This window comes from Nannospalax galili, unplaced genomic scaffold, assembly GCF_000622305.1.
Source record: "Nannospalax galili isolate Female #2095 unplaced genomic scaffold, S.galili_v1.0 scaffold911, whole genome shotgun sequence".
Taxonomy (NCBI): domain Eukaryota; kingdom Metazoa; phylum Chordata; class Mammalia; order Rodentia; family Spalacidae; genus Nannospalax; species Nannospalax galili.
This window is the reverse complement of record NW_008329642.1, coordinates 274,396-301,477: the sequence shown is the minus strand read 5'-3', so window position 1 is coordinate 301,477 and position 27,082 is coordinate 274,396. Positions and strand designations below refer to the sequence as shown.

Sequence of the window (27,082 nt, the reverse complement as noted above, 5' to 3'; positions counted from 1 at the left end):
TCCTTCCTTCCTTCCTTCCTTCCTTCCTTCCTTCCTTCCTTCCTTCTTGTTTTTCCATCTTTCCTTCTCCTTCTTTTGCCCAGACTTGTTGTGTAGACCAGGCTAGCCTGAGATCTGCCTGCCTCTGCCTCACCAGTGCTGGGATTAAAGGTGTGTGCCACCACACCTGGCTCTTTGTATGGTTTCTATTGGAAAGTCCAAAGAGGTGAGACTATAGTGTAGAATAACCAAGAAGACAAATGTATACTGTGGAGCCAGTGCTAGTGAGTTGGCACAGTCTGGACTCAGGCCTCACCTCTGTCCAGACCACATACCAGCTCTCTAGGCTCCTGTTTCTGTTGCTCCAAAGGTAGCTGTGACTTCCTACTCTATCACCCACATTGAGCTACCCTTAGCTCTTACCATAGCACAGTTATCAGTGCCTTCTTTTCCATGTTTTTTGTTAGCATATATTAATTAGACATAATAATAAGTTTCCTCATATGACATTTTCATACATTCATATAATATATTTTAATCATATTCACACACACACACACATACACGTTATCCTTTTTTGTCCTACTCCCAGCAATTCCTTTCCCCTTTCTCCTTCTACCTTTTTTGTTCTTTTGGTGACCTAGTAATTTCATCAGGGTTGCTTACTGGGGCATGGGCGAGAGGTTATTTATAAGTCATTAATAGCTACACCACTGAAGAAAAGTCTCTCCCTTCCCCAGGACCATTAGCTGCTTGTTGATCCTTAGGGAAGGATGAGAGCCCCCCCCCCCCTCCAGTGTCTTTTCTCAGGAGACCTGGACACTAGGAAAGTATTGTGGCTGCTCTTTGTATCTTTGTCTGAAATTTGTCCTCATTTGGAAACACTAGGCCTTGCTTATAGTCAGGGGGATCTGACTGTTCTCATACCATCTCTGACCCCATCTAGGTATGGGAGAGAAAAATCAAGTGGGGCTGGCATCCTGCACCAAGGAGTGAAATCCATGGAGGCAGGCATCACAGTTTAGGGTACAACAGGGAGGGATGGAAGAGGACAGAACCCTTCACTCTTTTTTAAAAAAGTTTATTTTTGTTTTATGTGTATGAATGTTTTGTCTGTATGTAAGTATACTGTGTGCATGCAATGCCCACAGAGGCCAGAAGAGGGCATCAGATCCCCTGGAACTGGAATTTTATGAACAGTTGTTAGCCTCTATGGTTTTGCTGGGCACCAAAGCTTGGTCCTTTGCAAAAGCAGTCAGTGTTCTCAACCACTGAGCCATCTCCAGCCTCCCCTTCTACTCTGTAAAGAAGAAATTGACTATGTGAAACAGGTCAGCAGTGGGACAGGTGATTGATTGGCTCACTGACTTCTGATGACTATTTCCTGTCTGGAGATCAAGATTGGCAGGGGAAGTAGCAGCCCCAGCTGAGTTTTGTTCTACAGAGGTTGCCTGCTTAATCACCTGGCTCCCAGATTCACAGTTGTGAGTGAGCAGGAACTGAGGGTTGCTTGGTCTACTTGTCCTTGGGAAGTTTAGCCCAAGCGTGTCCTAGACAGCTGTGCTCTAGAGCAGAAATGGTGGGTTCAAGAGCTCAGGATTTATACTGGCCTGGCCTCTCCCCAAGTGGAGAGCAGTACCCTCAAATGCTACAGAACCCAGTACCTGTAGATCAAGATGTTAATAGCTTACATGAACAAGTCACTCAAACCTCCCTTCAGAGTGTGGTTTCTTTTAGGAGACTGTCTCCACAGTTCAAAATCCAACTTCCAAACAAACTTTTGAAATGCTCCCTGTGTATACACAGGGAACTTCCTGTGTGATATTTCTGGGCATTACAGCCAGGCGCTCTGTCACCATCTGTCCCAGACTGTCTCCTGCAATAAAATCCAAATCAGGGTTGTCATAGGTTGCACTGTTTCTGCCCAAATCAGTCTCCAGGTGCAGCCAGTTGGGAGGACAGACCAGCGAAGCCAAGCAGGAGCCTTGGAACCTTCACTGCCATATGAGCTGCAGTGCATAGACTGCTTTGCTCAGTCTACCCATGAGGGCCGCTTAGAAGCCTCAGCTCTGGGCTTGGTAGGCTTCTTGAAGACTGACTACAGGGTCTTATTTTGGTTGTATTCTACCTTTTGCTTCCCTACACCTTGATACCCCCACATATAAACCTTGTCAGCCTGACTGAGTTTCAGGAAAGTCTATTTTGCTTCTATTGTGGTTTTCCAGTGTGACTCTGCAGCCATCACCTGCTTCCTCCCTGTCCAAGAAGAGGCAGATTTCCTACTACAAGAATTGGTGAGGATATGCATGTATGAAATTCTCAATAAAGTTTTTTTAAAAGCTAAAAAAAAGAATTGGTGCAGGTCTGGGTTTCTGGTGAAATCTGTCTTGCCTTCCTCAGGACAGTGGTTGGAGGCATCCCTTCTTTGTAGGTCAGCACCATCATCCCACTCTTTATTGGGTTGGTCTATCACCTGAGAGCAAGTATGGAAAGCTTGGGGGTGGGGTACTGAGATGAAACTCAGAACTTCTGTGTGTGGGATGGGCCCTTTTTCAGGAGGCGCCAACTGTGTGTGGACACCAGCTGTCAAGGGGCCTCAGCATTTCCTGGAGCTCTGAACTCAGCAGATGGCTTCCTAATCTTGTGAGACTGAGAAGACCCAGGGCTGGATGGTGTCAGTGTTTCTAGGAAGCAAAAGTGTCATTCTGGGTTGATGAAGGGAGTGCTGTGGGGCCACTGCTCTGGTTCCTTCCTCCCTTCTTAGAAGTCCTGACCGTCTGAGGTGGTGGTTTCAACTCCTGTTCTTCTTCAGCTTAACCCTGTAGATGACTCCTCAGGGTGTGTCTGAGGGTCTGTGTACACCCCAGCCTTCTCTCATTCAAGAAGGTACATTGGAATACATCTGGGTGGAGCTGACCATCAGGGAATCATCTTGAACCCGCTTCAGTTGATTTTCTCAAAGTAAAAGCAGATCGGTTACATATGTCAATACTTGATGACTGCTTACTAAGGATTGGTGGTGGCCCACCTCATGATTGATTGTACATCAGGGTAGAGAATAGGGGCCGAGGATAGCTCTTGGCTCAGGCCTGTGTTTCACCGGCATGCTGTGCCCTTGACTGGGGCAGGTGGAAATAGCATTCACAGAGGAAGAACCTGGAAATTCCTGCTTTTCACTCAGTAGAGCAGGTGCTTCAGCGAGGCACTTGTTTGATTACGTATTGGGGGGACATCTAGGTTGACACTTGCTTGGGGAGTTCAGCCAGCTGTCTGTCTCTTCCTTCCTTGGCTGGTTCGGTGTGTATGGGAGAGATCTGTCTGCCTGCCTGTTGCCTGGCAATTCTCGTGCTACCTTTGTGAGGTTCCATTGTGCTTGGGGTAGCCTTCCTGTGCTTGGTAGTACTCAGGGGAGCAGCAGCAGTAGATTATAGAGTTTGGAGAAAAACACTTGTGCACATTGACCTGGTACAATAGATTGGGCTAGAGCATGGAGTCTTCCAAAAGAGAAAGATTAGAAAAAGGACATGGGCTAGAATAGGCAGTGGTAGAACTGTACCCCAGTGGCCTGCCAGAAGGGTTCCTCCAGAGGGCCAGAGGACTGGTGCTATGGAAGTGGAGAATGGGGGTGGCTGCTGTCCTAGAGGAGCTGTCCTCATAGGAAATTATCTTTTAATTTTATTACATTTATGAGAGAGAGAGAGAGAGAGAGAGAGAGAGAGAGAGAGAATGAGAATGAGAAAGAATACATGCATGTGTGGAAGTCAGAGGACAACTTTCGGGAATCGGTTCTCTCCTTCCACCATGTAGGTCCCAATGATTGAACTCAGGTCCTCAGGTTTAGTGGCAGGAACATATACCCACCAAGCCATCATGCCAGCCCCATTGTGGAAATTTTTGCCTGCCTGCAGAGGGCATTTATTTGGCCTCAGCCTCCAAATCTATAAAACAGAAGCATGAGGCTCAGGAAGCATTATTCCCCCTGCCCCCAGCTGCTTTCTGCCACATGGCCCTATCTTTGGTCCCTTTGTGGCACTCTATACTCTCCTCATGACAGTGCAGAGCCTGCTCTTTCCTGGGCTCACTGTACTGGGGACTTCTGTGTAGCTTGGGTAGCTCCAGGCTCACAGTCTGCTGTGACTTCCTGCCAGGCATGGAGATGGTAGGGAGAGTACTGAAGCCCTGCAGCTCCTCTCTCTGCCTCTGTCCTTGCTGGGAAGTCAGTTGGAGGCTTCTGGGCTCAGCTGATGTTCTCTAAGGAGGACTTGGAATGAGCCCCAGGCATAGAGGGGTGAGGTCAGTGGTTTGCTTAGCAAGAAGGCCCAGAGTTAGTGAGGACCTGTCACAGCTCCCAGGATCTCTGGCTGCAGGCCCTGGCTGCAGCTCCTCCCCCTCCCGTCCACAGGGACTTGAAAATCAGTGATGCGGATTTGGATTTATTTACCGTGTGTCTCCTCTGTGGCAGAGTGGGAGGCCCACATTTATTTTATCCCCAGCCACCATGATGACTTTCTCATGCTTTTTCATCCATTCCTGACCATGTGCTCTCTGAGATGTCTGAGTAAACTGAAGCTCACAACAGTTTAGTAAATTCTCCCCAGGCTGGTAAGCAGTGCATTTGAAGTCATCAGCCTTTCTATTGGGAAGCCCGTTCTTTCCATTCTCCTATACTGCCATGGGGGAGGGATACTAGAAGGTTATACAAAGAGGTATGTAACTATCCCAGCCCTCAGCTTCACCAGAGCAGCTGTGCTAGATAGCTTTAGTGTCAACTTGACATACCTGGGTTGAAGGAACCTCAATTGGGGGAATTTCCTTCATTGGACTGGCCTGTGGCCATGTCCATGAGGCATCTTCTTGATTGTTGAGTGATGTGGGAGGGCCCAGCCCCACTGTGGGTGGTGCCACCCCTGGGCAGGTGGGCCTGTGTTGCATAAGAAAGCAGGCTGATCAGGGGCCAGGGGAGCAAGCCAGTAAGCAGCGTTCCTCCATGGCCTGTGCTCCAGCTCCTGCTTCCAGGTTCCTGCCCTGAGTTCCTACCTTGGGCTCCCTGATAAATTGTGACCTGGGAGATGTAAGACAAATAAACCCTTTCCTCCCCAAGTTGGTAGTGGTCAGAGTGTTTCGTTACAGCAATGGAGAAACAAACTAAGACAGTAGCCAAATCTGTGGTATGGACAGGGTGGCTTTATGTGTGCATAGTAGGGGCTTTGTGGTGCTTTGTAAAACTGTCTACTGAAGTCCCAAAGTACACATACAAAGGGGACTTTTGGAAATCACTATCTCACACTCTCTCTTGCATTTTTTCATTACCTCTATAATGTAGCCTTGGTTGTTTTGATTTAAAGCAGTAATTAAAATCTCTTGTTCCTGTGTAAATTTGGTCCTCAGAAGATATTCTGGGTTTATCCTGAGGTTTCCTAGGCCACTGGCCTCCCTTTGTCTTCTAGAGGTATGAGCATCTAGGTAACAAATGGAAGAGACAATGGTGGGGGCACATTTGGAATTGAGGGTAGAGGCACACAGCTGGGGAGAGGAAAGGGGAACTCAGTTTGGCTGGAGACAGGCTGCAGTCAGGGGCCCAAGAAGGGAGTGAAGGTTGGTTTGGGGTTGTGTTGTGAGGGGTTCTGCCTGTATCCTCAAGGGCCTGAGTTCAGATCCTAGCACACACGTTTCATGTATCCCTCAAAGGCCTGTAACTCTAGCTCCAAGAGATCTGGCCTCTGCATGTTCATAGGTGCCTGCACACACACCTTGGTTATACACTCACACAGACACAAACATATGCATGCATAAATAATAAATAATAAATAAGATAAAACTTGGGTTGGTGAGATGACTTAGCAAGTAAAGGTGCTTGCAGCTAAGCCTGGTGACCGGAATTCAATCCCCGGGACACATAGAGTAGAAAGAAAGAACTGACTCTCGCAAGTTCTGTCCTCTTCCAAACACATGTGCATGTTCACACACAGTAAACAATACGTAATACATTTTTTTAAAATTAAAAATAAAATAAGCCAGGCATGGTAGTGCATGCCTGTAATCCCACCTACTGAAGAGGCTGAGACAGGCAGATGGAATGTTGAAGCCAGCTTGAGCAATATAATAAAACTTTTGTTTCAAAACAAAAACCGAAACAAACACATACACAGGAGGATTGTGCATAGGTTCTATGGGATATTATGCCATTTTATATTAGGAACTGTGCATCTGAGGAATTGGTGTTTGGGGACTCTGCTCCTTTCTCTACATGTATCCATCCTGGGAGAAGCCTGTGACAATCGATGTTCATACTGTGGGGATCCCAGAGTTGGGGAGGGGCTCCTACCTGGAGAGCCTGTAGTCCTGTAGGAGAGGTGGGAATAAAGTGTGGGACCCACAGTACAAAGGTGGGATTTTAGCTGAGTATGGTGGCGCAGGCCTGGTACTGTAGCACTCAGGAGCCTGTAGCCCCACGATCAGAAGCTCAAGGCCAGTCTGGACTGCATAAGGAGACATTGCCTCAGAACAGAAAAACAAAATCTGGAGTGTGGTGGGGTAAGTGACACTGATAGGGGTCTCAAGAAGTTCAAACCATGGTGTCTACCAGAAGAGGCCTGGTTAGGAGACCCTGGGGTAGCAGTGGATGAGTCTGAGAAGAGATTGAGCTTGGTTTCTGATGTCCACCTAATTTGTTGGTACAGGTGATAAAAGAAAGGGTGACGTGTGACATGGAGAGGTCCAGTGAAGGAGGAGTTGATGCCACCTGGAGACCAATTCTTTTTGGGAACTAGAGGAGGGTAGCCAGGCAAGCAAAGACAGCTGCCTGAGGAAGGAGGAAGCCCTGGCATGTTCCTCTAGTTGTCTTGGGTCTGTGCTTGTTAGTTGGAATTTGACTAGCAAAGAGTGGGGTAGCTGGTGCCTTGAAATCCATAAACACTGTGAAAAGATTACAGCTCATCCCAGAAACAGACAGACTTTTGAACTTTTTGTTCAGGTCTCTGTGGGGCCAGAGATGACTCACTGCTGAGCCCATCCTAACCTCTGTTGGTGATTAGCAAGGGGAGAGGCCTGAGGAGCCGCCCTGCTCTGCAGCAGACTCAGTTGTCTGGAAGAGCCCAGACTGCAGGAAGGGATTGGAGTGGCCTTGGAACAGACTGAGGACATTTCCAGCACAGGAATCTCCTGGGTTTGAGGCAGCCTGTCTTTTTATATGTGAATTTGTGTTTTACCCATTGAAGGAACTGTGGGATGGGCCTGGAGTGAGGCCTTCAACTTGACCTTAAAAGGTTCATAGTCTCTTGGTGAACTTGAAGAGGTACATGAAATCTGACCAAGGAAACTAGCATTGATATTCTGGGACCTGTGGGGGAGGGGCCATGGTGATGAGGTCGTTACTGTATGAGACTTCTGCTTAGGGTGTGTGTGTTGGGGGTCTGGGTCTGGGTCTGGGTCTGGGTCTGGTAGCAGGCTGTGCACATATTTAGCATGAACCCAGACTGCTTCTACCTCACCTTGTTGTATAAGTTTCAGGGCCTGCTCGGGTGGACCAATCAGGTGGGCCCTGTGTGAATGCTGGGTGCCTGGTACCAAAGGGAACTGGCACAGTTGGGCTTTGCCTGGAGCTCAGGGTGACCTCTGATTGGAGCCTTTCAGCCTGGATTCTCTCCTGTCTCTGCTTACCTATGCCATCTGGCTTTGGGCATCAGCCAGACACCCAATAAACAGAGCAGACCTGGCTGCACACTCATGTCATATCAACCTCTGCCGGGCAGGGCTGGGCAGCAGACAAGAAATCAGCCTCTGGTACACGGGAAACTGGGAAGAAGCCACCTTACCAGCAGACAAGCCCCTCTCTTGCAGTGGCAGATTGGAAAATTCTAGAACCTTTTCCCCTGGTTTCCTGTGTGTCACCTCAGCCCACACTTCCTTCAGGGCTGAGAGTAAAATGGCAGTTCCTGTTGAGTGAGGCGTGAGTCAGCGAGGGAGATTTGGTGACTGAATCTTTGTGACCTGCAGGCATGGCTATTAAATATTGAAGTGACACTACAGTATTGATCCCTTCTCAGCCATTCCCTCGGGAGAGCAGTTCCTGTCTGGGATTCAGATAACAGCAGTGTTCTTGGATTTAGACAGTCCTGGAGAGCTCAAAGGTGCTATATTAATCTCGCCTGTAATCCTATTATCCCTCCTCAGAACTTGCTTAAGAATGGGGACAGAACAGGTTGTGCCCATTTTCTGAAAGGGAAGACAACCAGATAGGTCTCTGACCCATTGCTGGGCCGTTGACTGACTGGCCTGCAGATAGCAACCTGGTTCCTCCTTGCCACTGTTTTCTCTGCTTCTTCGCAGTCCCCTTGTCACTTAGCCCCCTCATTCTAGTTGCTGGGGTTAAAGAATCCAGAAAGAAAGATAAGACCCCAGATCCCTGGAGCTTACTTCTTGGAGAGGGGACAGTTGACAAGATCCCAGATTGTTAGGGAAGGCCCCTCAAGGAGGTTAAACTAGTCAGTGTTGAGGACCTAGGTGCCTGGCCTGGGTAGGGGCAGAGTGGATCTGGCCTCATTGTAGATTGGTCCTTGCTGGCCCACAAAGCTGCCTTCCCTGAGGACAGGACTGACTGACTGTTGTCAGGATAAATATACTCAGCTTCCCATTCCTGGGGAGTTACGCACTGAATAAAAGCACCCCAACACGGATTAGATTACCTCTGCTCTAACTGCTCTTGTGCTGGGTGGTGGTAGTGAGGGGACAGGGATAAAGAAGTCAGGGGAGTGGGGAGAGCTGCCTTCCTGCTCTTCTCTCCTTCCTAATCGGGAAGTCTCACCAAAGGGGCAAGATACTGAACCATCTCTAAGCTGGTCTTACATAGCTCTTTCTTTAGGAAGGGCTAAGCCCCCATTCATTGCTTATATCCCTCTGTCAGCTATAGGGGGTTGGTGGCTTCTGTGACACTTCGGGTTACCTAGGCTACCTAGGTGGTCAGCAGGGGGACTGAACCCATTTCTGGGCCCAATGGGGTAGACAAGCCATAAAACAAGGCTGTTTAAACACCCTCTGTGCAGAGATTTTAGGGACTTGGGAATCTGGTGCTCTGTTTGGGAGTTGTGTTTTATATGACACTGAAGGCACAGACAGCAGGCTCTTGGGAAGGCCCCTGAGCTGTGGCAGTTGCTTGCTGCTCAGGCTTCCAGGGGCCATATGGCTGCTCCTTCATCTGCTTCTCAGATCTAAGAGGCTGTGCCAGGTCCCGCCTAGAGCATGGCTTAAGCTGGGTTACAGAAAGAAGGTATTGGAAAGAGCTTGCTCTTGTGAGCCTTCCCTCAGCTGGACCTCCAGAATGCAAGGCCTGGTGAAGTGGGCTTTCCTCATAGCCCTAGGACAAGCCCTCTTCTAGAGCCCAGGGCTGTGGATGGAGGAGCCTGGAGTGGTAAGCCTTTCTGGTGGCTCAGTGCCTTGATTTGCCTGTTCCAGCTGAGGGTTCAGAGACAGAGGTCTGATGGGAAGTTTCCTCCCAAGACTTTGTTTTGGCTAACAGGATGCCCTTCCTACTAGATGTGGCATTCTTTGTCCTCAGTATGTGAGGCTCTTTCTTCCTAGAGGGCAGAACACTTGTCTAGGAGGGAGCTGCTACCTGCTGAACACCTCCATTAATCAACTGTGCTCTGTTTCAAGCCCTGTGCTAAGCAGGTACTTTATGTCTATTTTCTTGTTTGAGCCCAACATCCTGTGATTAAAATGGTGACATTTCCAGAAGCATGGGACAGGTAAGAAAATTGAGGCACAGGCACTTTGGAGCAGCCTATCCAAGTTAGCCAATGAGCAAGTGGTGTGTCTCTGAGTCCAGTGACCTGAGAGAAGAAAAAGGAAAATAGCTCTAGGTCCCCCTCCCCCTTCTCACACATACACTTGAATCATCTTGGATGGACCTTTATAGCTCATCCCTCTTGGCACCTGGCCAGCACCAGGACTTTGTTCTTGACATACTAAGACATTGTGCCTGGGGCCTGGTAGGAGGAAGAAGCCCAGCTTATAGAAAAACCCTCATTTGCTCTGCTTGGGGGTGGGAGGTTTTCATTGATTCTCTCTTTTGCTGTCGTTTTCTTTGGTGGGGGAGGAAGTGGGGTGGTGCTAGGGATTGAACCTAGGGCTTGCCAGTGGAGTTCTACCACTGAGGACTGGCAGATGGCTCAGTGGGTAAAGGTGCTGGCCACCAAGCCAGACGACCTGAGTTCAATCCCTGGGACCTATATGGTGGAAGAAAGAACTCACTCCTGCTAAGTTGTTGTCTGACCATGGCATGCACATGCCCCTCACCCCCATAAATATAATTTAAAAACTAAAAAAACAACCAAAAAATAAAAGCTGAAAAGAGTTCTATCACTGAGCTGCTCCACATCCTTCCTAGTCCCACGGATTGTTGTTAATCCATTATTGAGTGCTTTGTGTCAGTGGATCAGCCTGAGTCCCCAGAGGTGATCTGGTAATCATCCACCATCTTGAGGACTTGATGGGACTCCAGGGTATCTCTACGCTATGCCCCTGAGCTGGTATGGGAACTTGAGGGGCACAGCTGTAGCATTCCCCGAGGAATGTGGGCAGACCTCTGACTCCTCTATCAGTTCCTAGGAAAGCTGTGGGGCTAGGGATGCCTTGCCTTCGTATTAACTCCCTTGGGGCTGTAGGCCTATATAGACTTCTCTTTTGGATAGTCACTGGGGTCAGAGAAGGGCCTCTTGCTTTTTAAAAAAAAAAAAAAAAAAAAAACATTTAAAATTTTTATTTTATGTATATGAGTGGTTTGCATGCATGTATGTAAGTTCACCTGTGTGTGCAATGCCCATAGAGGTCATAAGAGAGAATCAACTCTCCTGGAACTGGAGTTATTTTATGTGTATGCATGTATTGCCTGCATGTATGTAAGTGTACCCACATCGTGCAGTGCCCTCAGAAGGACAGAAAGGGTGTTGGATCCCCTGGAACTGGAGTTACAGACAATTGTTAGCTGCCATGTGGGTGCTGGGATTTGAACCCGGGTCTTCTGCAAGAATAGCCAGTGTTCTTAACTGCTGAGCCATCTCTCTAGCCCCCATTGTTTTTCTCTTAATATTTTTGTTGCTTTTTTGTTTTGAGACAGGATCTTATGATGTAGCCCTGGCTGGTCTGCTAGTTACAACTCCTCCTGCCTCAGCCTCCTGAGTGCTGAGATTATAGTTTTGTGTCACTGTACCTAGCTAAGGGCCTTTTCCCTATTGCCTGGCCCCCTATGCACTCTACCCCTCCAACTTTGAATAGTCTCCCAGACCCAAACTGCTGTTACCTTGAGCTATTGCTTCTGCCAGGCACAGCTGCGAAACAGAAATGAGCATGCCGGTGGCACTGCCTGTGTAAAAAATAGTGGAGGTGAGTGTAGCCCTCTAGGTCTGTAGAGCCTTTGAATATCATATCACCCTTGGGTTGTTCCTCCTAATGACAGTGAGTTCCAGGCATGGCCCCAGTGTCTTGACACCCAGGCCATCTCGTGCTCCTGTGTTGCCAGCCGCTCTGTGTCTCCAGCCCAACCAACTTGTCTGGGACCAAAACTTCTCTCTGTGGCTGGGGATTCCCTGGTCTTTCCCCAGCTCAGCTAGAAAATTCCATGATTGCATGAGGTTATGTTCGCTTACACTGATGACAGGAACGCCTGGACCAATGGTGCCCTCTGGTGGTCAGTAGCAGGTGGCCTGCTCCCTAATTCAGTAGGGTATAACAGTAACTTTTGCCTTGGCTGGCTGGGCACTTTGCATTCTGCCTGCCCCCATCTTTGAGACAGCCTGCCTGACTCTCATATACACAGGTTACATAGTCTTACCCAGTGACCTCAACTTTCCCTCTTCTGTGGCAGCAAGTTTCAGGTCCTGTGTACACTGGGCCAGGAGGATTAAAAACCCCAAGACCTTTCTCCCTTAGAGTGACTTGAGTTCAGATGGTCACAGGCCTGGACCCAAAAATTTAGTGGAGTGATGCTGAGGAACTTGGAGACTTCTGTAGCCTAAAGGAGATCCTCTGACTGTTGGGTCCTTCCAGCAAATGAGCAGGGAGGATCTGTGTCTGGTCTTACAATGTAGCAGGGGTCTCTGAGGAGGGGGCAGTTAGATACTTTCCTTGGGGTTTGAGTAGAAGGAGATTTAGAGCTTGGACAAAAGATTGTAGCTATGGCTGAAATCTGGGGGGAAACTCTTGGGATGGGACTCTGTCTGCAGGTGGATGCCTTTATTAAAGCAGGATCTTCCAGTTGTATTTTCTCAAGCCAGGGGAGGAGTTTACGGAGCTTTCAAGGAGACTTTGGTCCTTAACAGTGTTGCAGCCTATGGGGGAAATGCCAGGCATCTACAGCCACAAGAGTCCAAAGGTTCAGTCTCAGTTCTGGCTGCCTTTTTTAATTTTAATTTTATTTATTATTATTATTTTATGTGTATGTGCATATTGCCTGCATGTATGTAAGTACACCTGTGTCATGCAGTGCCCGCGGAGGTCAGAAGGCAGCGGATCCCCTGGAACTGGAGTTACAGACAGTTGTTAGCTGCCATGTGGGTGGTGGGGTTGAACCCCGGTCCTCTGTGATGCAAGCAGTCAGTGCTCTTAACTACTCCTAACCACTGAGCCATCTCTTCAGCTTTTTTTTTTTTTTTTTTTTTTTTTTTTTTTTTTTTTTTTTTTTTAAGCAGTCCACACAGTTTATTCAGCAATGTAACAGGAGAGACCCTCCAACTGTGATGGACATAAGGCATGTATAAGTGGATTGGAGTACATTCTTTATACAAACAAAACTTCAGGTTTCACATGTGGAAAGTAGTATTTCTTGCCTATCAACAGCCATTCATTCATTTCCTCACTTTCTCCTCCCTGAAAAGACCCCAGTTTTATCAATGGAAGCAATGTGCCCATCAGGGCAAGGCCAACTCTTCTCCTTTGCCAGGCTTTTCTCACTCTTGTGTGTGAACCAGTACCTGCTGGTGAGGTGCTTTAAAAAAATTGCTGAGACTTTTCAGAAAGATTTTATTCCCAAATAAGACTTGAAGGAAGAAGGCCTCTTGCTCCCTACTTCCAACCTTTGGTTGTGATTGAAATGTCTTATACAACAACAAACCATATTGTACTCATTGAGGAGACAATCACAAGGACAAAAAAATCAAACATTATAAGGACCCCAGGGGAGGAAAGACAAAGAACCTGGCTCCTGGGTAATAAATCATTCTTTGCTACAAAAGCACAGGATAACCTAGAATCTTTTATTTATTTTATTTATTTTTATGTGTTTTACCTACCTGTAAGTGCACCATGTGTGTGCAGTGCCCATGGAGACCAGAAGAGGAACTGGAACTGGAGTTACTGATGGTTGTGAGTCACCATGTGGGTGCTGGGAACCAAACCCAGGGCCTCTGCAAGAGCAGCCAGTGTTCTTAACTACTGAGCCATCTCTCCTGCCCAAATAATCTAGAATCTTAAATGGAAATTTTAAATTGTTCAGTGCCTTCTGAGAATAGCTTCTCCAAGTTGCCTAACTCCATATCTGAGTCCATGATGTCCATGAAAAAGAGAAGGCCAGAATATAGTGAACATTCAGCAAGACATTCTTACTTCTAAGACAAAAGCTTCTACTAGATGTTCATAAATTACATGGAGTTAAGCTTTATCATTTGTCATAAAATTCATAGCACAGCTATTTTTCCATTTCCAGGGGAGGACACCGTTAAGTTCAGTCACCACTAGACAGGACAGTCTTTGGTTATATAGACAAGTAAGTGTAAACTGGCAGCATTTGCAACATTTTTGTGTAATCTATGTAGGTGTTGTCAAACAGAATGTGACAGCAACCAGTTATCAGTAGTGCACTGAGTGTAAACCAAACAGGGCCAATGAGGAATGGCTAATATATAAATACATTTTATATATACATAACATCTCTCATAATCATCAGTCAATGTATAAGAGGGGAAATTTAGAAATCTAGAATAATCTAGACTCCAGCTACAAGGATGCTTTCTCACAAAAGTCACTGTTAGAAAAGCAGTTGATGGGGCATATAGCATGGAGCCTCCCCTCCAGGATCATGCTATCATATGTCAGTATTAGCTGTGGCACTTTTCAGGAGGGGTAAGCAAGTTTAAAACATTTATATGAATTGTAGATTAGTCTGATTCTAGATAATCTGGTTAGGATACTGACTGCATTTATGCTGAACTAAATATGCATAGACACAGAAGCAGACCCAACAATTTAAGAAGTTCACAAAATGATAGTCTGGGGGATCAGATTTAGAAATGAGGGCCTGGGGTTTAGCTCAGTAGCAGAGTTGCCTAGCATGCACAAGCAACCCCATTGCACAAGCAATCCCAGCACCTTACCAAAAAAAGAAAAATAATGGGAAAGAGAAAACAGAAACAAGTGATTCTTCATTTTCCCTGGGCTATTAGCACACAACTCTCTAAAGTCTCCATGATTCTGACTGTTACAGAAGTTACTTGCTTTGGCCAGGTTTTTTGTTTAAGGTTTTGTCTGTTCTAGTCAAGATTAAATGCAATGCAGGATTAAGACTAGTTACTCTGGAGTCATGTATCCTTTTTCTACCCAGCAGAGGACCTAGAAGAAATGGATGGCAAGCTTTTTCAAAGGTCCGTCTGGTGAGATTTTTGAGGTGCCCACTCAAATGGGAAGGACCAAGGCAGAACAATGCTTCTATTAGCAGGATTATCAGGATTAACATTCAGGGCAATAATTAGCTCTGTTAATGCAGTCTAAGAATACTTGGTAGGGGGCTGGAGAGATGGCTCAGCAGTTAAGAACACTGGCTGTTCTTGCAGGAGACCCAGGTTCGAGTCCCAGCTAACAACTGTCCGTAACTCCAGCTCCAGGGGATCCGACAGCCTCTTCTGACCTCTGCAGGCATTGCACAACACAGGTGCACTTACCTACTTGCAGGCAATACACGTATACACATAAAAATAATAAAATTAAAAAAAAAGTTTTATGGGGCTGGAGAGATAGTGCGGTGGTTAAGAACACTGACTGTTCTTACAGAAGACTTGGGTTCGAATCCCAGCACCCACATGGCAGCTAACAACTGTCCATAACTCCAGTTCCAGGGAATCCGACAGCCTCATCAGTCTTCTGAGGGTAGTGCACGACACGGATGCACTTACCTACCTGCAGGCAATACATGCATGCATATAAAAATAATAATAAATAGCTGGGTGTGGTGGCGCCCGCCTTTAATCCCAGCACTTGAGAAGCAGAGGCAGGTGGACCTCTGTGAGTTCAAGGCCAGCCTGGTCTACATAGTGAGTTCCAGGACAGCTGGGGCTACAGGGAGACCCTGCCTCAAAATAAAGACAAAAAATAAATAAAATAGTTTTTTGAAAAAGAATATTTGGTAACATTCATTTTCAATAAGTTCAGTTTGGTATAACCAGTGCCCTAGTTCTAAACTAGGGAACCACTTTTGCCCACAATCAGGGCAGTGTGAATTATCAAAGAACATTTGAGCTTAGAAAGACAACACAAAGAATAAGGAATGTGGCAGAAAGAAGCCACAATGGCAAAGAGAGAGCAAAATAATCAGTCCTGTTCCAGGTTTCGTTTAGCAACTTAATCAGTTCAACCAACATTACTTGAAGAGTATTAAATTTGGCTTACACGTCAATGCAGTTCTTCAAGATTTTGTTGTCTATTTTTCACTCAGTTGCAACTCAGTCTCTGAACTCAGGGGCCAGTCCAGTCTACAATTTTACCAGTCTCTTACTAGTAGCACAGATCTCAGAATAGCTCCTTCAGTTCCCAGCTTTTCAAGGGAAGATTGGGCTCTAGGCTAACTTGGATATCTTGTGTGTTATCAGCTGGTGGTGGTGTCACACAGAGGCACTTGGCTTACTCTGCTTTCTTGTTAAGGTTATTATGCTTGGTGAAACAGAGGAGCTGACTGGTCTAATGAGTCTGTTGTTGGCGTTGGTACTCTTGCCGTTGTAATACACGTACCCAAGTCTTAAGGCCTTGGCACTTCACAGCGATGTAGTGGGGTCAGGAAAACTGGTAGATTCCTCTTGAGTGTGGATCCAGTGAAATAGACTTAGAAGGACTTTAATTTTGTTTTCTGGTTTTGCCGTAGGGAGGTGGAGGTGGGTGGAGGGATCCTTTTCCAAAGACAGATTCTACCCAGGTTTTAAATTGTGGTACTGTCAGAATGAGGGGAGACCTTTGGGTGTTTCTCCTGCTCCACAGCACAGATCTGCACCCCCTTCCTGCTGCCTTTTTTAAAAAATTTATTTATTTATTATTTTATGTGTATGCATGTATTGCCTGCATGGAGGTACGTGCACCCATGTCGTGCAATGCCCTCTGAGGTCAGAAGAGGGCTTCAGATTCCCCTGGAACTGGAGTTAAAGATGGTTCATAGCCACCATGTGGGTGCTGGGAATTGAACCCTGGTCTTCTGCAAGAACAACCAGTGTTCTTAACTGCTGATCCATCTCTCCAGCCCCAGGAACAGCCACTTCTCTTAACTGCTGATCCATCTCTCCAGTTCTTGGCTGCCTTTTATATTCCTTGAGCAGTTTGTCTGGGACCTTGGGTACTGTAACACCAAATCCTATCCAAATCACCAGGCAAGGACTAAGGGTGGAAAGAGAAAAGGAAGCCATGTCAGACACCGTGCTTGTTTAGGGACCTGCTGAAGTTTCACACACTCTCTCTCTCTGTCTCTCTGTCTCTCTCTCATATCTGGAGGAAACTGGGGATGATGTGCCCTCTACTTGACATTCATAGTTGAGACTTCAAATGCTATTTTCTTCCTTTTAACAAAATTATATATTTTTATTTGGTGTATATGAGTGTTTTGCCTGCATGTATGTAAGTGTACCATGTGCATGCAATGCCCATAGAGGTCAGAAGAGGGCACTGGATCTCCTGGAACTAGAGTTATGGACAGTTTGCCGACATATATATGGTGCTGGGAACCAAACCCAGGACCTCTACAGGAGCAGTTGGTGTTCTTAACCACTGAGCTCCAGTTTTTCAAATGCTGCTTTCCTAGTCTTTCTGGTCAAGGTTGTGTTCACATCTTACACAGATTTTACTCAGAAAAGACTAAGAAGGATCTTTTTTTAAAGATCCTATTTTAAAGCAGATAGGCCTGATGTTTGCAGCTAACTAATCTATTTTAACATCTGCCATCCCTTATAAATCTTACACCAGGGTAAGAATTACTCACAGGGATATGGGAGATAGCTCAGTATATAAAAGCATTTACTTTGTAAGCCTGACAGCCTGAGTTTGATCTCCAGCGCCCATATAAAACAAGACTCATGGTGCACATCTGAATTCCAAAACTCCTGTGGTAAGATGGGAGGTGGAGGCAGACACAGGAGAATCAGCCAGAAACCCACGTGTGTAGTGCAACAGCAGAAATAAGAGAGACCCTGACTCAACAAGGTGGAGGGAGAGAGTACCTGAAAGTTGACCTCTGACCTCCACACATGTGATAGTACACACATGCACAATAATAGTAAATAAATGTTAAACACTTTTTTTTTTTTTTTTTTTTTTTTTTTTTTTAAGATATGGTCTCCCTGTTGTCCCACCTGGCCTGGAACTCACTGTGTAGACCAGGCTGGCTTCCCAGCATCCACATGGTAGCTCATAATTGTCCGTAGCTCCAGTTCCAGGGGAATCCAATACCCTCTTCTGACCTCCGTAGGTATTGCAGACATGGGTACACTTACACACATACAGACAATGCACTCATACACATAAAATAAAAATAATAAATAAAATTTTTGGGGTCTTTTTGAGACAGGGTCTCCCTGTAGCCCCATCTGGCCTAGGACTCGGAGAGATCCTCCTGCCTCTGCCCCAGGTGCTAGGATTAAAGGCATGTGCTACGATGCCTGGCTAATAAAATAATTCTTTAAAAAAGAGTGGATGTGTGTGGATGTGTGTGCATGCAAATGTAGATGGCTCATGCCACAGCACATGTGTCTTCTGCAAGAGCAGCCAGTTCTTTTTTTTTCTTTCCTTCCTTCTTTTTTTTTGAAACAGGGTCTCCCTATAGCCCCAGTTGGCCTAGAAGTTACTATGTAGACCAGGCTGGCCTTGAACTCAAGATCTGCCTGCCTCTGCCTAAAATCGTGGACCACCGGCACAACTGAGCAGCTAGTTCTTTTAACCACTGAGCCATCTCTCTAGCCCCCTGTTCTCTTTCTTAAAAAAAAAAAAAAAAAGATAGTGTTTCAAAAGAGACAATTAAAAAAAAAAGGTAGTGAGTGATGAAAGACTATATCCTTGGACTAGAGAGATGGCTATGGGTTCAGATCCTGTACTGTTTATATAAAGGGCCTGATTCAGCTCCCAGCTTACAGCTGCCCACAACTCAGCACCAGACAACCCAACGCTCTTCTGGACTCCATTAGCGCTGAACTCACACGTGTACACACACACACACACACACACACACACACACACGCGCGCGCGCGCGCGCACACACGCACACATGCATACACACGCACCCCACCCAAAAGGAAAAAAAGAAAAGACACCTGACATTGAGCTTTCATGTCCACAGTCTTGAACTGGTACATGCACCCCCACCCACTTATCACACACACACACACACAGGAAAAAAAATAGAAGAAAAGTGAACAAACAAAATTCATTGAGACTAGACATGGTGATGGTGGGATCAGGAGAATTGAAAGTTGGAGGCCAACTGGTTTACATAGAAAGGCCTTGTCTCAAAGACCCAAGCATTAGGATGTAGCTTAGGGGTTGAGTGCTTGCTAGTGTGCACAAGGCCTTGGGTTCTATCTCTAGCACCACAAAAATAGAATAGAAAAGGAAAGGACTTGTTGAAATCAAACAAGAATTCAGTCCATAAACCAATAAACCAGGCTTCGAATCACACTGGGTGTAGGGCATGGGGTATTGATGAATGGGCAGTGGAATCCCGAATTCAGGGTGCCTAGCAGGCAAAGCTAACATGTGTCTTCCATGGAGTGTTTGGAGCCTAAGGGAATCTGTGTTGTCCCTTGGTCAGCTTTGGCAGTGGGGACCTCAGCTTTGCCCTTTGTGGTAATATTATGGGGAGGACAGCAAGTACACAGGTGAGGCTCCTGGCCCTGGTAGGTGTTCAGGCCTGGCTGCGGTCCCTGCTCCCAGCTGCACCAAGGTTGTGCTTGTTGCCTGCTCTGGGGAACCCTGCAGGGTTTCCTAGCTGGTTCTTCCCAAGATAGAGGAAGAGAGGCTCCACCTACTTTGGGTTGGGCCCAGAGGAAATGGGCAGCAGGTGTGGCCTTAGAGGGGCCACTGGGATTGGCTGTGGACATTGGTTTCTTTTCTACTATTACCTAGACACATAGCGACTCCCTGTTCCGGTTTGTGGGAGACAGGAAGTCAGACTCCTCCAGAGGATCTCAAGGGGCTGCAGGAACTGACTTTCTTCAGGAGTAGGGCACCAGGACCCAGGGTCTCGGCCTTGGAACAGTGTCTCTTCTGACCAAAAGGGCAGCAGCCAGGGGTAGGTGTGTTCGGTGTAGGCTGTAGGCCAGCTGGAGGCTGCATGATCTTGCTTTCCTCTTCTCTCCTGAGTGGGAGTGGGACTGGGGACTGGGCTACAAGAAAGGATTAGATTGACAGCCTTCAAAGCTTGAGTCCCTGACATGTAGGAAGTTGAACTCTAACTCTGCATCATTGTGCAATCACAGCAGCTTCTTGTAGGCCATGTATGTGGGGTTTTAGGGAGTCATGTAGTCCCAAGCTTCCCTGCCTTTGTTACCTGGGGCAGGTCTCTTTACTTTCCAAGCCTACATTCCTTAACTGTAAAGAGAACAGAGTTCTGCCTTTTTAGGTTACTAGGAGCTTAACTGTGACTATGTATGTAAATGCCTGTCACTATGCTTGTCACTAGCAGATGGTAATCAGTGTCCTGCTGCCACTTCTTTTGTGATTATTACCCCTGAGGTTCCAGGGATCAAGCAGGTTACCAGGGAGCTGAGAGTGAACAAGCGGTGAGCACTGCAGGAATGAGGGTGTGGCATCCGGGCCTGGACTCCATTGCTTGAGCCTCAGGGCTGTAGAGGGATAAGACAGGAAGGCAGTATTCCACTCCTGCCCTCTAGCCATTCCCTCTTGTCTAGAGTTTGGGTCCCCTGTTGGCCGCTGTGAGCCGGGTAATGGAAGCTAGAAGCTGAAGACCGATTTGGCTCCCTTGGCTGCTGTTAAAAGCAGAGTCGTGGGGCCCTGGAGCTTCTGGGGCTGGGCTGTTTGCCAGGCTTCAGCAGAAACAGCCAGTGAGCAGTCTTGCCCCCAGCTTGTTGAGGGGGTGGGGACCACTGAGCTGGCTTCAGTCCAGTCCCCAGTCTCCCTTACATACCTGACCCATAGCCTGGAGCCTAGAAGGAGCTTAGAGCTTGGGGCTCAGGTCTGCTTCTACCTGGCCAGAGGTTAGGTATGCCTCAGGGCCTCTTCCTGTCTGCAAGGGAAAGCTTGACCTCTTAGAAGTTCAGTGAGGGCCTGGCTCTGCAGGGCTCCTCCTCCCTGTGATGTGACAAGACATGGGGCCCCTCCCGCTGGGTTCTCCCAGTTGCCCTGCAGAATCAGAGTTCCAGGCAGGCATTTCTCGCTTGTACCAGCCAGCGGCACAGCCCTGCAAAGGAGAAACACAGAGTCAGGTACCTGAACTCTGAGGGAGGAGAGCCTGGAAGAACAGTCTGGAGTGAGCCTCCAGAGCACCTTCTATTTGGGCCAGGCACAGGATAGCAGCTGGAAGCTGCCTCTTCGCCAGGCTGGGCCGGCAACGTCCTGTCCTGAGGCAGGTCGTTTCTCCCTTGGGTGGGGCAGGTGCCTGCCAGACATTAGCTCTTGAAGTTCAGAAGGGCAGGACACTGCCCCTGGAGGGTTCCAGGAGGCTTGGCTCTCACCTCCTCTTCTTTGCAGACGCCCTGTTGGCAGACTTGGAATCTACCACCTCCCACATCTCCAAACGTCCCGTGTTCTTATCCGAGGAGCCTCCTTACTCCTACCCAACTGGAAACCACACCTACCAGGAGATTGCAGTGCCACCCCCCGTCCCACCACCTCCATCCAGCGAGGCCCTCAATGGCACAATCTTTGACTCCTTAGACCAGTGGCAGCCCAGTGGCTCCCGATACACCCACCAGCAGGTAAGGTGTGGATGGGGCCTGAGAAACCTTCAGAGATGTGAGGGCAAAGGGAGCTAATCTGCCAAGGACTTGGCAAACCAATGGAGACATGGGGCTGGGGGAATGGACTGGGGCCCTAGACTGTCCCCAACCAGACACTGCCCTTCCCACCCACAATGTGAGGGAGCCAGTGACCAAGTATTAATCACCTGACCAGACTGGAAATTCCCTGGTGAGACTGTGAGTAGGAACCACCTGGGGGTGACTTGGACTGCTCCTGTCTCCCTTTCTTTTCTCTCCATTGGGAGAGTTCTCTGAGTTCTCTTCTTCCTGCAGCCTCCATCCCCATTGCCCACATACGGCTCCAGTGCCAAAACTTCTGGTACCTCCAACACCCAGGACGGCATTGGCTCTCTGTGCCCCCAAGCAGGCGAGGAGGAGCACGTCTACAGGTACAGACCCAGCACCCCACGATTCCACCCTCTTGCTGGGAAGCTCTAGGGCCATTGTTTTAACCACAGAAGGCCCTGAACTGCCTTTCCAGCTCCTGTCCTTGTCAACCACCTTTCATTTCCATCTCCATATAGCAGATGGGCTGGGCTGTTCTGTCACAGCATCTCCATGTAGTTGCAGAACTGAAGCAAGACTTCCTTCCTCCTCTCTTCACCACATCCCTTCCCTCCCCTCTGCCTTCTTGCTGAGGAAAGTTTTTAACACTCCACCCTTGAGAGTACCTTGAGAATTTGGGACTTGCCAAGCCCAGTGCAAGGTTGAGGTCTCACTTCTGTCCTTTGGGTCTCAAAGCTTTCCCAATAAGCAGAAATCAGCTGAGCCTTCACCTACCGTAATGAGCTCCTCTCTGGGCAGCAACCTCTCTGAACTCGACCGTCTGTTACTAGAACTGAATGCCGTGCAGCATAATCCTTCGGGCTTCCCTGCAGGTAGGATTTAAAGTCCCCGGGCTACCTACTGGCCTTAGGATTCCTGGAAGTCTCAAGGGATGAAAAGCTTTTTTCTCTCCTTTTCTCCAAGATGAGACCAACTCAAGCCCTCCACTACCTGGTGCCTTGAGCCCCCATTATGGCATCCCAGAGAATAACAGCCCTCTGAGGGGCAAAGCTGGGCCCCTGACGAAAGAGAAGCCAAAGCGAAATGGGAGCCGGGGCCTGGAGGATGTGAGGCCCAGTGTGGAGAGCCTCTTGGATGAACTGGAGAGTTCTGTGCCCAGCCCTGTGTGAGTATCCACTGGGCTCTTCCCCAGACTGGGGAATATTTTGTCTAGCCAGGCTCCAGGCTGTAGTATATGTCACATAGCCCTAGGGTCACCTATTCTCTTAAGTGTCTGTTGTTGGCCAGGCTCTGAGCCATGTGGATACTATCCCTGCCACCGTCAGCCACCATCAATCAGAAAAGTCAAGCATCTTGCATGTAGGGGCCATCTGTGGCTCAGTAAGTGTTGTTAGCACAGGCTTTGTAGCCTTACCATGGGTTCAAATCATGGTTGTGCCAGTTACTGCATCTAGCTCTTAAGTCCTAGTTTTCTGTCTATAAATTGGGATAAGCCAAAGCTGGGCATGTTGACACACACTTATAATCTCAGCATTTGGGATGTTGAGGTTTGAGTATCTCAAATTCAAGGCCAATCTGGGTATGTAGTTCCAGGACAGACCAGGCTACACAGTGAGACCATGTGTCAAAAATAAAAAACAAACTTTAAAAGAGGATAAGAGGACAAGGATCCTGGGGATAAGAACACATATGTAGAGCAAGGTGAGAATAAATGATCTGTGTCTAGCAATTGGGAAGGTCTGGCTCTGGTACTCACCAGAAGTACATAATAACATTAGCACTAGTTTGTTTGTTTTGAGGTACTTACTCTATAGTGCAGTCTGTCCTAGAACTCACCATGTAGCCCAGGCTGGCCTCAGACTTACAGTTATCCTCCTGCCTTAGCCTCCTGCATGCTGGGATTACACATGTGAGCCATGCCTGCCTGGCTTAATGTTGGCTCTTATTGGCGTCTCCATGTGTAATCTCACATTTGTGTACAGCGTTGTAGGGGATGTGTGATGGTACTAGGTATGTTTAACAGGTGAGCTTACCCCTGGCCTGGGGCATAGGTATCTTCTTGGAAAGGGTGCTGTTTGAGTCACCCTGTCTTCTCCCTGGTCAGCTTACCTGAGCATTAGCTCCTGGCTGATTGCCCCCTACCAGGGATGGTCCCCAAGGTGATGGGTACTGGTGACCTAGGGACTCAGAGGTATAAGACTTTAGTGGCATCCAGAGCTGGTATTGACCCAATCCCCTGTGAAGCTTCGGGCTGGCTTTTGTCTCTCCATTGACCCCATGCCTGCTCCACAGCCCCGCCATCACTGTGAACCAGGGTGAGATGAGCAGTCCACAGCGAGTCACCTCCAGCCAGCAGCAGACGCGTATCTCGGCCTCTTCTGCCACCAGGGAGCTGGACGAGCTCATGGCTTCACTGTCAGATTTTAAGGTGCCCTTCTACCCTTGTCTTTCTTACCTCTGTGTGAGTGGCTGGTCCCTGGCTCCTCAGTGTTCAGATACTTTACCTCAAGGCAGGGGCTCTGCAGGGCCTCTTGCCAGCACAACAAGGGAGAAAGGCCACATAGTCTGTGGAGACTGAGTTGCTCAGCAGCCAGTGAAGGCAGAGAAACTAGAGCAGCTTTCAGCTGGGACATTCCTTCCTCTCCTGGCTCTCCCAGCCACCCAGGTCAAAGAGATCAGGAGGCTGGGACACAGGGACAAAGAGCCCTGTGTTGATAGCTGCTCTTGGAGGGGGAGGGTGTGTTCTTCTGGCCCCTGTGGGATTCAGGATCCCGTGCCTGAGAGGTCACTTACCCTAGAACCATATCTCCCACGCTAGCTGTCCTCAACACACCCTCTTTCTTTCTGCCTGTAGTGATAGGATTTACAGGCCTCCCTGCCAGTCTCTTTCCATCCTTCCCCTTCTGCTTCAAGAGCCTGGATGCTGGCCTGTTCCCACAAACCCTGTCTATAGGAAACCTAACCTGCCAAGCCCTTGGCTGGACAGCACGACGTGCCCCACCCTCCCCTTCCAGTCTCCCCAGGCCTGCCAGTCTACAATGTTTTATTTAGAAGGATGCATGCCTTGATGGGGATTAACTGACAGACTTCTCTAGTAGTTGCTGACTTTAGCTCCTAATGGGTCAGCCAGAGACCTTTGGGGCACAACTTAGGGAATATAAGAAAGGAGCCAGGTGGTCTGTGTATTCTTGGCCCAGAAGGTGCCTCTTGCTCATGGCTGGAGCCCACTTGGAGGAAGGAATGTGCCTAGGGATAGAGGATTGAATCTGGGCTTCTGAGCCTTGTTGCCATGGTTCTGAGCAGCCAATTAGAGGCATGTCAGGATCCAGGCATTGACCTGCCCTGGTGCCCTTCCTCTGAGTTGCTGCTGCTTTCTGGGACAGCCAGTAACCCAGTACCACATGAGGAAAAGCTGCACTGCTCCTTGCTGAGCCCCCAGAGCAAGGACTTGAGGACAAAGGGAAGTTGGAATGGTTTGGTAGGGATGGAGAGTGGAGCTGCTGCTTGAGGAAGGCTGAGCAGCTGCCTGTGGCTAACTCCACTGGGCTGTGCCCAGAGCTGATGTCCCTGTTTACTGTCTCCCTGTATGTACCCTACTTTAGTCTCCTTGGTACTCACTCTTGGTGATGTCATAGGTATGGCCTTGTGGCCACTTTCTGGTTTTGTTTGGTTGTTTGTTTGAGACAGGATCTCACTATGTAGCCCTGGATAGCCTGGAGATTGTTATGTAGACCAGACTGGCATCACATCTACCTGTCCCTGCCTCCCAAGTGCTGGGATCAAAGGTGTATACCGCCATGCCCAGCTTTTAAATTAAATTAAATTAAATTTAGTATGTGGCTGCTTTCTGTTGCCTGGGTTTCATAAGGTCCAAGGACCTGAGGCTCAGGCAGGCATTCCTGGGGTCTGAGTCTTTTTCCATTGACTTGTGCTTTAGCATTGCATCCACTGTGTCAGTGTAGATGGTGACTCTGAACTCTCAGGCCAAGCCCACCTGTTGCCTGAGTATCCTTCCTCACCTCTCCCTGTTTTTCTCTCTCTTCTCCCCTCTCCTTTTGTCTTTTTCCTCCAGACCAGCTCCTCAGCTGTGGTGCTGCCACCCAGCTCAGCTCCATCTCCACCCTGTGCCCTTCCTCATCCTCTTCCTCCTTCTCCCATGCCTTCTGCAGTTTTGCCTTCCACCATAAAATCCTCCCCTGGAGGCCAAGGCCACATTCCAGAGGCTCTTTACACTGAAGGACATAGTCAGGTCCTCCTACCTCCTATGGGCCCCAGCTGGCTTGATTTGGCCGGCCTAGAGGTAACTTCTGATACCCACAACTCAAAAGAGTGTCCTTCCGTGGAGGGGTTTCTGGGACTGGTTGGTGCCAAGAACCAGGCCCAAGTTAGGAGGAACCTGATGGACTCCATGAGTGAGCCCTCTCGGATTCCCTTCTCTTGTACTCTACACCTTGCTGGGAGCACAAGATCCCAGGAGCCTGAAAACTCCCAGGGGCCACTAGTTAAGCCTGTATGTCCAGAGGAGACTGTGGCTGCCATCCAGAGATGGCCGCAGGCTTTGACAGCATCCAGTCCTGGAACTTCTTACAACTTTCAGGAAGTAACTGAGCCAGATATTGTGGCAGTAGACCGTCAGGCTGTCTTTCCAGACACCTGGAGTCTCACAAAGAAAACTGGCCATTGGGAGAGGGCACAGGCAAAGCAAGGAGGCCTGGAAAGCAGTTGCCCTGTCCCAGCTGACAAGGAGCAGTTAAGTGGAAATATTCTTTGGAAGAGAAGCCTGGGGGTACCAACCCAGGGACCTGAGACCTCAAGGAACCGAGAAAATGCCACCGAAGTTGTTCTCGAGGCCAGGAAGGAACAGCCAGAGCTTCCACATGCCAAGGTCACGGGCACATCCAACGCTTCGGAGAGGATATCCACCTCTGGCCAGGCAGGCACCAGCTCACTAGGCATGACCCTGGAGGGTCTTGAGTGTCAGCCACTCCTTGCTAACTGCATGCAACCTCCCGTGCATGTCTGCCTGAGCAGAAAGGGTCAAGTAGCCATGGCCCTGAGGATGAACACTTGACGGAGGGTGCTGTGGGGCCAGCAGAGCTTCTTGGACCCTGATGACTGATAGTGATGACCCACCTCTTACTTGCTTAAGACTTCCCTTTAGATGAGCTTCCCTGGATGTTCTAATGTACAGAATGGTTAAAAGCGTGGACTTGGGACTCACATAGGCCTACAAACCACCCTGCCAACGACTTGTTGCCTATGTGACCTTCAGTAAACCACCCAGGCTTAGTTTTCTCCTCTTTAGAATGAGAGTAATAAAAAATAAAAAAGCTGGACATGGTGGCACACGCCTTTTATCCAAGCACTCAGGAGGCAGAGGCAGGTGGATCTCTGTGAGTTCAAGGCCAGCCTGGTCTACATAGTGAGTTCCAGGCCAGCTGGGGCTACAGGGAGACCCTGTCTCAAAAAGACCAAAAATAAAAACAAACAAACAAAAAAAAATGGGAGTAATAATAGACCCATTTTCCAAAGTTGTCCGGAGGATTAGATGAGATAATTCCTGGACAGCACGTTTCCTCAGCAAGTTGGCTGACATGACCAACCTCCCTCCCTCCTTCCTTCCCTCCTTCCCTCTCTCTCTCCCTCCTTCCCTTCCTCCCTTCCTCCTTCCCTCCCTCCCTCCTCTCTCTCACTAGAGTCTCACTAGCCCCAGACTGGCCTGGAGCTCTTGGCTATCCTCCTCCCTCAGCCTCCTGAGTGCTGTGATTATAGGTCCGTGCCACTGTGCCTGGCTCTTACTTGTTTCTTCTATGATTCAGACTTTATGCTTTTCCCCCAAACAACCCCCAACCAAACACTGCAACAAAGTAAGCTATAATATAAATAAG

General features: G+C 48.3%; 1 protein-coding gene across 3 annotated transcripts in view; it reads left to right on the top strand.

Annotated features, from left to right (window-relative positions):
* The window catches only part of Pxn (paxillin), a 60,686-nt gene that overhangs the window by 27,165 nt on the left and 6,439 nt on the right, over positions 1-27,082 (top strand). The window contains exons 2-7 of one of the 3 annotated variants that reach the window (XM_017800007.2): positions 2,205-2,273; positions 20,920-21,146; positions 21,462-21,577; positions 21,930-22,066; positions 22,158-22,359; positions 23,487-23,622. In XM_017800007.2, the coding sequence (XP_017655496.1) occupies positions 21,973-22,066; positions 22,158-22,359; positions 23,487-23,622 (432 nt within the window). In that variant the 5' untranslated portion in view covers positions 2,205-2,273; positions 20,920-21,146; positions 21,462-21,577; positions 21,930-21,972. Of the gene's footprint in view, positions 1-2,204; positions 2,274-19,479; positions 19,502-20,919; positions 21,147-21,461; positions 21,578-21,929; positions 22,067-22,157; positions 22,360-23,486; positions 23,623-27,082 lie in introns of those variants that run through there. The other 2 variants (XM_008840505.3, XM_008840494.3) reach the window with 2 other exon arrangements.